This window comes from Lissotriton vulgaris, chromosome 7, assembly GCF_964263255.1.
Source record: "Lissotriton vulgaris chromosome 7, aLisVul1.2, whole genome shotgun sequence".
NCBI classification, from domain to species: Eukaryota; Metazoa; Chordata; class Amphibia; order Caudata; family Salamandridae; genus Lissotriton; species Lissotriton vulgaris.
Window position 1 is genome coordinate 1,440,369,766 of NC_141695.1, and position 12,141 is coordinate 1,440,381,906.

The following is a 12,141-nucleotide window of genomic DNA, read 5'->3' on the forward strand; positions in this document are numbered from 1 at the left end:
AGGTGTCTCCAGAACTGGAGAACATGCATAAGTGTGAGATAGGAACTGGGTAATTATAATTGGTATATATAAATAAATATAATAAATTATATAACTGGTCATGGGAGTCCAGATTAAACCTAGAGCCAATGAAGCAATATTGTGTTGGACTTAGTGACGTGTGGTAGTGTTGTGTACGTCACCTGCTTTTAGATTGGGTACTTTTTGTGTGTTATATGGAAAATTGATAATTAATGTGTATTTGCATTACAGTGTTTTATAGGGAAGTGTATTTCCCCTTTACAGTAATTTACAGAATTCTACAGCGTTTCATAGGGAGGTGGTTTCTGCATGTATGTGGTTTATAGGGAGGTGGATTCCCCCTTGGGTGGGTACTGCATGTATGTGGTTTATTGGGAGGTGGATTCCCCCTTGGGTGGTTACTGTGTGTGGTGGTTTATAGGGAGGTGGATTCCCCCTTGGGAGGTTACTGTGTATTAATGCGTGTGTGGTCCTGCAATCAATCAATCAATCAATCAGAGACATTTATAGAGCGCACTACTTACCCGGAGGGTCTCAAGGCGCTTGGGGGTGGGGGGGGGGGGTGCTGCTACTGCTCGAACAGCCAGGTCTTGAGCTTCTTCCTGAAGGAGAGGTGGTCTTGGGTCAGGCACAGGTCGGGAGGGAGGGAGTTCCAGGTCTTGGCGGCCAGGTAGGAGAAGGACCTTCCTCCTGTTGTCGTTCTTCGGATGCGGGGGACGGCGGCGATGGCGTGACTGGCTGATCGGAGGTGGCGTTTGGGAGCGTAGAAGTTGATAGTATGCAGACGGAACAGTAGAGGATATGTACATTTCCCTGGTCCTGCAATTTTATGCAGTAGAGGGGGTTCCTGAAGGTGAACGGAATGTTACAGTGTAGGCAGTAGAGGGGATGTGACATTCTCTGGTCCTGCGATTTATTACAATGTGTGCAGTAGGGGGCATATGGTATTTCCTGGTCCTGCTATTTGTTTAAGTTTACGACTTCTATATTAATATTTTTTTATTACTACATTTACTATTTACCATTTATTTATTATTATTATTACATAGGGAAGATAATTTTATTGTTTATTACTTACATTATTACTATTACATCGTTATTATTACATAGGGAAGGCTATTTTATTACTTGCATTACTATTTTCTCATTATTGCATTACTTTTACATTATTATTTTTTATTACATAAGGAGAGTTTGTCTCATGTTATTATGGTGTTCTTTTACGTTTACTTCTGGAATGTTTATCTTCTCTTCCTATGTTTATATATGTGTATAATATTTCATTTTGTTAAATATTATAAATGGGAAGATGTGTAGTAATCTGCTTCTTATGTAATGCATCTCCCTTTCCCTGGTTCTCTGCCTGATGCTCTAGCTATGTGATGTCATTTGGAATGATATGGAGGTTTGTACTTGAAGGGGGGCAGTTGGAGAAGATGGGCTGAGCAGCCAGAAGGCTGCTCCTGGTGGGGCTTACATTGGAACTTACCAAGCTGTTGTTTAATGAATAAAAGACCATCTTCAAGAGCTGTCTACGGGACTTTATTGATTTCTACAAACTCATTCCAGCCTGACCCCTGTTTGTGATGAGGAGCAAAATCTGCCATTGATTGCTTCTAATTTGATTAGCTGTATCCCTTTTTCTATATCAGACCCCACATACTGTACCCTATTCCTGAATTGAAAGCAGCTTGTACCAGTTTACGTATGTAGCCTTCCTTTGCTGTTGTCACCTACCACCAATAGGTACATGTACTGGTAAAAAGGCAAAACTTGGAAAGAGACACATTTTTATACTATGCTATGAACTGTCTTAATTTTTTTCATCTAAACGATTTCAATTGATCTTGTCTGCCAATGCCAACCAATAATGAAAATATCCCTAACAAAACAGCACAGTTGACTACAAAAAATGGTTCTTCTGTGATCTGTTATATTTTGTTGTAGTTAGCAGACCATACATATGAAAATTTAAAATTGAAGTTCAGAAGCAAATCAGTTAGACTCTTGTGTTTTGATACCCACTGGATTGGATGACTGCTAGTGTTGTTGACAATGGAGCAAGACGGTGACTTCTAAGCTGGAATAGCAGTCTTGGGTTTATTAGATTTTAAAAGAAGTAGGTCTGCCTTAAGTCAGAGCTGGTGATTTGTATTTGGCCCTGTACCTATTGGGTATTGTTGATCATTAAAAAATTACAGGAGTGCATGGGCAAATGGTTGAGTGTAGTGATGACATATTATGGAGTGATATTTGTTTTCTAAATTAATTAACATGTTTACTAAAAACAAATGGAACATAAAAGCATGATCATTCTTTTTTTTTGTTTTCCCCTTCCAGCAAATCCATATTATGGCAGAACGGAATGTGCTTCTCAAGAACTTCAAGCACCCCTTTTTGGTCAGGTTGCGCTACTCCTTCCAGACACCAGAGAAACTCTACTTCGTCTTAGATTACATCAATGGAGGAGAGGTGACAACATATACTGGATATGTTTTATGATGTGGTAACAAAAGTACTTGAGATTTCATAATTTAAAAAAAAATACTGACCCCTCGACAGCTGAGCCAATGAACATCTGGCTTGCAAAAGCCCATGGTATTCCTTTACTGAGACATTTTACAACTTGGCAGTTCTGTTGTATCATTGACATTTTAATATGCCTCACACCAGTTATTCTTGTAATTTGACTGTGTGGTTTCTAACAATGCCCTCGTTCAAGTGGGTTTTAATCTAGTAAAAGAGATGGCCCTTTAAAAAAGTCTTGAGTATGTGTGTTATGAAATAGCTGAAGCCTTTACTGGGACGGTTTCAGTTAACCGTAATATATATATATATATATATATATATATATATATATATATATATATATATATATATATATATATATATATATATATATATAATATATTTTCATAAATAACCCCATGCATGAAATCTGTGCCATTTTTACTTCCCTTGTCATAAGTCACCAGGGCACAAATTCATACAAAAATAATATTATACATTATGATCAAGGCCCTGCTCATTTAGGTAAGGCTTAACTCAGTTTACATATTTATTTGTGTTGTAGTTGTTCTTCCACTTACAGCGAGAACGAACCTTCTTGGAACCCCGTGCCCGTTTCTATGCAGCAGAAGTTGCGTGTGCTATTGGTTACCTGCACTCTTTGAACATCATATACAGGTGAATTATTAGGATGACCCATTCTGATTTCTTTTTTGTATCTAGGGTTTGACAGCACAGCTGTCAAATATACCTTTCTTTGATTAGCTTTTTTCAGCCATTGAATTTGAGATTTTACAACAGAAGCCCTTTCCATATGCTTCTATTCACACTTATGTCGTTACCCGCCCCTTCTTCCCTCTCGTGTCAACTGATTTCCACCAACTCACCATCTCCTCCTATCCTTCTCTGCTCCTCCCTCTTTCCTAGTGCATTTCTAACTAACTAACCACTCTCCTCTATCTTCATCCTGCTTTTCCCTTGGTTCCATGTTCCTCCTTGTTTCCCTCTGGCTCATCACCCTTTTCTCCCCCCCTTCTTTCCATTTGCACTCATTTTCCCAAGCCCGCCGTCATCTTGCATATATTTTCCTGATGGCACTTTCTCAGAAGTGCCGGCTGAGGTACATCTAAACAAAAAGGGAGCTTATACTGAAGGCTCTCATTCCTTCAATGTCATCTGTGTTTTATTGACCAAAGAAGATTGAAGGCCTTCATCATAATCCTTCATTTCTTTCCAGGTCAAAGAAACTAAGGAAGGACTATGATCCATCCAACCTTTGTTGAAATTGAAACAGAACTTTTTCAAAGGAAAGGAAGTCTTCCGTAAAACTCACCTGTTTCTTTTGTAAACCAAGACCATTTGGGAGAAAATACTGTTCGATGCATGTACAGCTGTTGAAACACATGCTTTGCATACTCTTGCAATTGTGTTGGATCTGGTTGTGTGCAAGTTGTTTTCCTTCAAAGAAGTCTTTCGAGTCACGAGTGACTCTTCCTCTTGGTGATAATGCATATGTGCACCGACTTCACTGTTAGATTGTTTTCTTTCCTCTGTCTGGTTAGGACGTGTGCTTACACTCCGGGTTTGACCATAACTGTGCTCTTTTCGGTTTGTTTTCCACTCTAACCCTAATCTGTATTGTTTTGATTGTGCTTTACCACTCGTGTATTTAGGAAAGCTTCATCGCTCGTTGAGTTGACGCACTTCCGTTGCAGCCCCTTCGGGGCCATCGTATTCGCTCTCCACCTGGTTCTCCAGAGAATTCCCTGCTGGTAATGGAATGGATGCCCGTCAGTTTCTGCCCTTGCTGCCACACACACTTTCCACAGACTGACTCACGGCAGGTCTGTACTCTGAACACAGAGAAGCAGATTGTGAGACATGTTGCTCTTGTTGACATGTTCCTCCTTCCACTCGAAGAAAACACTCCGAGACCGTCGAGCACGTTGGCTACAAATGCTGTGGATGAGCATTGAAGAAACTCCCTTCATTTTCGGCCATGCAGACATCCGTGACGAGGAAGAACACCCTGAAGCTTCCACAGTGGAAGAAGAGGCATCCTTTATTGAGGGAAATTCCAACTCAGAACCTGAAATTGACTTTGAGCAGATGACTTGACACCAGGTCCACAGTCCACGAGTATGGTACCCCCTGTCCCCCTACTCTGTGTTGAATTTCTAAAAAAACCACATAACCCCTCATGATTAAGAGGCCTTAGACCATCACTGCCTCTTGGCCATGGTCAGCCCCAAGCAACTGGTTCTGATGCCCTGCTCTCTGGCTCGGTGCCGAAACACCAGCCAAAGCCTTTGGTGCCAACAACTCTGGGCACGTAGGAAGTAAGCGGACAAGAAAGGCCCGGGATCAGTAGAAGCAGCGGATCGGCAGCTTAGTGATAATGACTGAATGATAGACAATTGTATTCTTTATGTAAATTTGTTTTTTCCCTATGCCACAGCTTGAGACGCTGTAAATGATATTCTTTGTATTTTGGATCCGTAGACTATCTTCCAATTTCCTATGTGACCCAAAGTTGTATTGTTATTTTTGATTGCAATAATACTTTGTCACGAGTCACAGCACCAACTATGGTGGGCTCCGGTTGCACCCACACCATTAGGCTTGTTTAGCCTGGTTATGCCTGGTTATGTAGGGCGTTAAGGGAGGGATGTAAGATTGTAACTACAAGCTGTGAGATGATGACAGTGTATTTTGCCGTACGCCCGCATGTACTGTTTGGTTAACCTGCTACGGTAGGGAAGTGGGCCGGTACTCCTACGTCCCCATGGGAAATTTCCCTGTACTATTATGTTTTGAGTCTTTTCTGGCGGGGGGGTATTGCTTCAACCTGATTGGTGGGTTGTTGTGGGTAGGGGGTCTGGGTAGGGTTTGTTTTGGTGTTTGTTGGTGTATGGCCACTGAAGAGTAGGAATGGCACAGGACTTAAAGACAAGCTCATGTGTCAGTTGAGGCGCAGCGATAGCACACAGGCACACTTACTAATGATCACGAGACTAAGGTGAATTGTTTAACATGGAACATATACAGCCTTAATGACAGTAGGAAGACGAGGTTAGTTCTGCATACCTTACACGATACAATATCGACATATGCTTGATACAGGAGACTCCCCTCTCATCCCAGCACTCGACAAAACTCAGACATAGACGTTGGGGTTTGTCATATGCGTTTGTGTGCTCAAATTACTCTAGGGGAGAGGCAGTGCTGGTGCGACGAGGTATAGACTGGAGGGAGAGAGAGGTATATACAGACCCAGAAGGCCGTTACGTAATACTCCTGGGTTATTTGGGAGGCACTTTATTGTCAGTTGTAGCATTATATGGCCCCAATATGGATTCACCTGGGTTCTTTCAGGGTGTCTGGGCAAAAGTTTGGTCCACTGGCTGTGCCACGTCCCTCTGGGGTGGAGACTTTAATGCCATAATTCATGACAACTTAGACAAGGCAAAGCTGGGACACACCAACCCGCAGCTAGCAAAGTGTTAAACGCACTTTTAGAGCAAAGAGACATGGTGGACATCTGGAGGCTTTGCAACCCACTGTCGAAAGAGGGTACGTGCTTTTTGGAATACCATCATGCCTGGTCTAGGCTAGACTATTGGCTAATGACGAAATAAATGGCCAGCTGGGTGGTGGATGTTAGGCACCTGTCGAGAACCATATCGTACCACTCGCCATGCCTGCTGACTCTCTCACTACCCAACAACTACACAGAAGGCCTTTTCTTCGAGACTGCCTCCACAAGCGCTTTTAGATGAAGCATTTAAAGAAGAAATGCGAACTGACATTACTGATTACTTCACACTTAATGCGGGGACTGTTGACACTGAGGCCTCACTATGGGAAGTGTTCAAGGTGGTCATCAGGGGTCAATGTATCTCCCGACAGGGGGGTGTCCTCATGGCCATAAGAACAACCTTGAGTAATATTGAGACGCAAATGAAAGATTTGGAGTTGCGTATACAGGCAGGTGAGGAGGCAGCCCTTTTGGCTAAACTAAAGGTTAAGTTGCTGGAATATGAAGAGGAAGCGCAAAGAGAGGTCAATTTCTGGATAAATATGCGGAAGCTCGGAGGGATGGGGAAGGTGACAGACCGTGTAGAATATTGGCTGGTATGTTTCGGGCCCCCCGCAACTCGCTCTTTATCCCCGAAATCATAATTCCACAGGGTGATATTGTCAGGAGCTCCTTGGACATATTAAATGAGTTCTCATCGTTTTATACTAATTTTTACACGGCTACACATACTGAATGTCCGGAGGGTATACAGGAGTTCCTGGATTCGGTTGTGCTGGTGTGGTTTAATGATAGGCACAGGTAGTATATGCACCTATCGTTCTCAGTTGTCGAATTCAAAGATGTTATTACTAGCCTGCCTCTAGACAAGGCCCCAGGTTCAGATGGTCTGACGACCGCCTTTGACAAAGCATATGTGGAGGAACTGGCGCCTAATCTCACTGTATATGGGGAGGCACATGGCACAGGTATATTACCTCAGTTGATGCGAGAAGCTATCAAAATTACTTTAGGCAAACCTGAAACTGCCTTCGATACATACAGACCACTGTCACTTATCAATGTGGACGTTAAAACCTTGGCAAAACTGATAGCGACTAGGTTACAACCTTTACTCCCAATAATAGCGCTACCGGATCAATCAGGTTTTATACCCGGGAGATATACCTCCCATAACCTTAGAACTGTGTTTTCAGCCCTACATTACATGCACCCTGAGGTACAGGCAGCGGCGGTCTTTGCCACAAAGGCATTCGACTTGCTCGAATGGCCATATCTCTTCAGAATTTTGGAAAGGATAGGATTGTGCCCCCTTTACCTTAAATGGATCGAACTGCTATACACTGAACCGCTGGCCAGGGTGCGAGTGAATGATGTGATCTCTGCCCCGTTCCATATAACTTGAGGTACTAGGCAGGGTTGTCCGTTGTCCGTTGTCCCCGTTATTATTCGCCATCGCGATGGAGCCATTGGCAGCTTGTATCAGGCAGGATCATACAGATAAGGGTATAGGGTTTGGGACTCAATTTCAATTTCAAAAGCTTTTATTCGATTTGTACATACAAATCATACAAGCAAAAGTACATAGTTAAAATATTAAAATCACCATATGAACTCTCATAGAAAAGGGTGATAAGACAATGTGCAAAAGGTTAGAGTGCAGCAATTAATAAGTAATCTTGTCTCTATAAGTCAACATATTATTATAAAATACAAGACATTCTTAAATGAACAAACTAGGGATCAGTAGGGGTTACTCAATAGGCCTTTCCTGGCAGCTGTACATCAAAAAATGTTTAAATAATCATAATATACTGTGGACCTCTACAAATATGAATAATACCTTAATTACAAAAATTGATATAAAATTTAAAGGCGTATATATACAGACAGGAGTGTAAACAATAATAGCATCATAAAACAATTCCTGGCAGCTGTATAACATAAGTACAGACAGGTAAGTATAAAAATATTATTATAGTACAATACTTTTCCTGGCAGCTGTACATTTTAAAATAAAAGTAGCCAAAAAAAGCAAATCTCCTCGTTCTGTAATGAGGATAAAAATATCAATGCTGTTTGTGTAGTACGAATATTGTATTTAATAAAAATTGGCTTAAGGTATTTTAACCTGAAAAAATGAAAAAATGTACAGAAAAGTAAGAAATGGCAACTACTCTGCCGGGAAATATTGTCACACGGACAGGGTATGTCTGAACTGGTTCTTGTGTTTGGAAAAGCAACCAGGTGGTGAACAATGCCCAATCTGACTCGTGTTAAAACAAACTGATGAGAGGGACGAGTCACATACACAAGATAGGATTGGAGTCCCGAAGTTAGATTTAAATCTTTATAAAATTTCACGGTGACAAGATTGCCAGAGATTTTATCTCGCTCTGCCTTTCGGAAGTTTAGGAACGTTGTCTTAATTTCTTTTTTTGAGATAGAAACAACCTCTTCAGGCTCACGGAACACATCAATATTAAAAAGAAGGAGATACCAGCGGTGAATGTATCTTAACCACAATATACGTGAAGAGTGGTCCAAGCCTATACAATCAAGAATAATATCCTGAGTGAATCGAGTCTCTGGCTTAGCCCAAATAGAACGCCACAATAAGAGTGGTCGGACTGCTGCTAAGTCAGAAATGAACTCGATCCCGACTTCTTCATGGATCAGCTGGATGGAGGCAGAAGGGGGAACACATAACAACCTCCTTAAAAACTTATTTTCCTCCTTCTGCAGGGATATACCCTCGCTATGTCCCCACACCCCTGCCCCATACAGAGCGGAGGAGACACAGCATACATTGGGACTCAAAGTTTTTTGATATCGCTATATGCCGACGATGTCACTATATATTCTGAACCCCGGGTACAATTTGGATGTAGTGTTACGAAAGCTCATCAAATTCGGCGGCCTCTTGGGGATAACGATAAATTGGTCTAAATCTGTTGTTTTTCCTCTCACTGATAATACTAAGGTAGTTACCTCGGAGTGCCCGTTAAGGTGGGAAAATGACACTGTGAAATACTTAAAAATCTGGATAAGCAGGACTCTACAAGAGTTATGGAATTTAAATTATGGAAAAGCAATTGCCTGGCTAGAAGACAAGGTGGGCAAACTTCCACTTTCCACAGCAGGGAAAATCGCATTGGACAAGATGATTGTACTACCTACATTTTTGTATTTGTTTGTGAATCTTCCACTTATACTTACCCAATCCTTTTGTAAGACACTGAGGTCTCTATTAATGTCCTTGATTTGGTCCGGAGGTCAGGCCAGGGTGTCCTGGGAGCTTCTATACTTACCGACCTAGCAGGGCGGGCTGGGTGCCCCGGACTTGAAGTTGTACACGGTCTGTGCGCAGGCGCAATTCTTACAATACTGGTACACCAGACGCCATTTCAGCCTCATGTGACAGTCGAGAAAGATGCGGTGCGCCTGTTCCACTTAAGGTGGCTGTGTACCAGAAATCTAAACGACCCACAGATAGCATAGATACTCCTGAGACTCTCAGATGGGCTTGGGATGGGCTATGCAGAAGAGCAGGCGCGCAGATCTTATATGCTCCTTCAATCCCTCTGGTGCAGAATCCCATGCTTCCAAATGTTGGGGATGAGATCACTACTAAGGTATCACAGGCAATGTCGCTTCATACCTTTGCTGATCTCTATCCGGGCGGAGTATTCAGGGACCCCCGCCCCGAGCGCAGTAGAAGGCCAGAAGATGTCTTTCGGTGAGACGTTTTTATACCACACACTATGTGCATCCTGTTGAGAGTTACATGCAGATTTCCCACCCCACTGACTGCTCTAGAAAATTTGCTGGTTACGCCATCGCCACGCAAGCTTATTACTGGACTACATACTCATATGCAGAATGGTGCATCTGTGACTGCCTCCAATGCTCGCCTTAAGTGGGATACTGAGCTGGTTCCCCCAATGACTGATGACCAATGGTCCTATTGCCGTGCCCAGATGACTGAACTATCGCCGAATTATAAACTTTGGCTAATCAATTTTAAATTTATACATCGCTAATGCAGATTAATTTTATTTAAAAGTGGGACTCAGAGTGGACGACTGTTGCTGGCGTTGTGGTGCGCTCGGGCCTCTTTCCTCCACATGGCCTGGGCATGCCCGGTTGTCACTGAGTACTTGTCTCAAATTGTTGAATCCATAAAACCAAATCCTGGGTCTAGAATTTAACCCGTCCCCATTGCTCGGTCTGTTGGGATATGTCAGAGATACTCATGTAAGACAACTCAAATTACATGCGCTATTATTGCTATATGCCAAACGACAGTTAGCCTTATGTTGGGGGAAAAAGAGAAAACCCATGGTCAAAGACTGGGTTTGGGAGGTTACGTACGGACAAACTCAGCTTGCTACATTCTGGGAACTAATGCCACCTACCTCCAGACCCCGGGATATATGGGAACCTTTTATTGACTGGGCCCGTGCCAGGTCTACCAGTCCTGGTGCTGACACGGATGTCGAAGCTACTGTTGGGCCTGTGTAATCTATTTTTAAATATACCTCATTGTATGTTTTCATTGGAGACTGGAGTAGTTTGTTTTGTGTTTAACACTTGTGGAAAGTGTGGGTGACCACTCTATACTACTGTCAAAATAGTCATTGTCATGTATAACTGTATATTAGATGGCAGATGCCGTCTGTGAATAATGTGATGTGCACCGCTGAGCCCACTGTCTTATAATTTTTTGGAACCATGTTATGTCACATGACTAGAATGTTAATATGGCTACTTACACACCACTGTTTCTTTTCTGTTACTAACGTATCTTTTTTTTTTGTACTGAATACATTTTGAAAATCAATTAAAAAAAATGTTTTAAAAATAAAAAAAAAATACCTCCATACGTTGTGCCCTAGACTCTGCTGACACTGCAGCTAAAGGCATCATTACCAGCATCTTGCTTTGACGTCCCGCATGGCTGCGTATTTCTGGATTCAAACTAGAAGTGCAGCATAATCGACTTAATGTATCCTTTGACAAAGAACATCTCTTTGTTCTCCAAGTTGACAAGGCCCTAGAAAAGGTTAAAAAAGGCACTGAGACGGTAAAATCAATCATCGAGGGTCTATAACCACCACTTCAGTTGCCTCCACCTCCTACCAGGATAGTCACAAACAACACTCCTCTACTAGAGGTTACTTTAGAGGCTCCTACAGGGATAACCCTGCCAAGGGTAAAGACAAGGGTGCCTCTCCACACTATGGAACTCCCACCACCAAATAATGACTTCCCTCTCCTCCCCCCGACCATATAACACCTGTCGGGGGCGTTTACAGAATTTTCTACCCACATGGCAATCAATAACATCAGACTAGTCGGTGTTGGACATTATCCAACAGGGCTATTGTGTGGAGCTTATCACCACACCTCCCAATAATCAACCTGGTTATAATCCTCATTGATAAGTATACTTCTCTGTTGGTGGCTGAAACCTCTGACCCTATGGCAGTTGTCCAGAAGTCTTCTAGTACTTGAATAGTAGGATGGGGATCACAGGAATGTTACCTTTTGTGGTTGTACATTAAATATGGGTTCTTGTCTAAGCTCAAATTTGAAACTAGGTTGACACAGGTGCATGGCGAGCATTTTTTAGTAACTAGTAGTACCGAGAAATCAGATGGCACCAATGTCAAAACTAGGTAACTGGTATAAGCACTAGTCCCTTAACTGAAGAAACATTTAGCCCAGGGATTAAAAGCCTTCTGAGAAAACTTTTATGTTCTATGGTATCTAAAATATTTCTCATATTTCACAGGGACCTAAAACCTGAAAATATCCTCCTGGACTGCCAGGTATGTAGAAGAGGCTGTCGTTTGTGCAGAACTATGCATCCTTCTGGTTTGGCGAGAGTGGCATGAAACTGAGTGTTGATTGCGTTTTACTGTTATGTTATGTCATTCATTGATCTCAGTCCTGCTAATTGCTCTGCAGGCTAATTAACATCCTTGGGCAAATTTTAATGACTGTGTTTAGCACAGTATATAACATGTTATGCTGCTTTGGTTGTCTATTCTTTCTGCACTGCATTACAA

At 42.2% G+C, this 12,141-nt stretch overlaps 1 protein-coding gene across 4 annotated transcripts in view; it reads left to right on the forward strand.

Annotated features, from left to right (window-relative positions):
- The window catches only part of SGK2 (serum/glucocorticoid regulated kinase 2), a 459,518-nt gene that overhangs the window by 278,211 nt on the left and 169,166 nt on the right, over positions 1–12,141 (forward strand). For all 4 annotated transcript variants that reach the window (XM_086932250.1, XM_086932253.1, XM_086932252.1 and 1 more), the window contains 3 exons: positions 2,362–2,493; positions 3,095–3,207; positions 11,865–11,901. In XM_086932250.1, the coding sequence (XP_086788376.1) occupies positions 2,362–2,493; positions 3,095–3,207; positions 11,865–11,901 (282 nt within the window). The remainder of the gene's footprint in view (positions 1–2,361; positions 2,494–3,094; positions 3,208–11,864; positions 11,902–12,141) is intronic.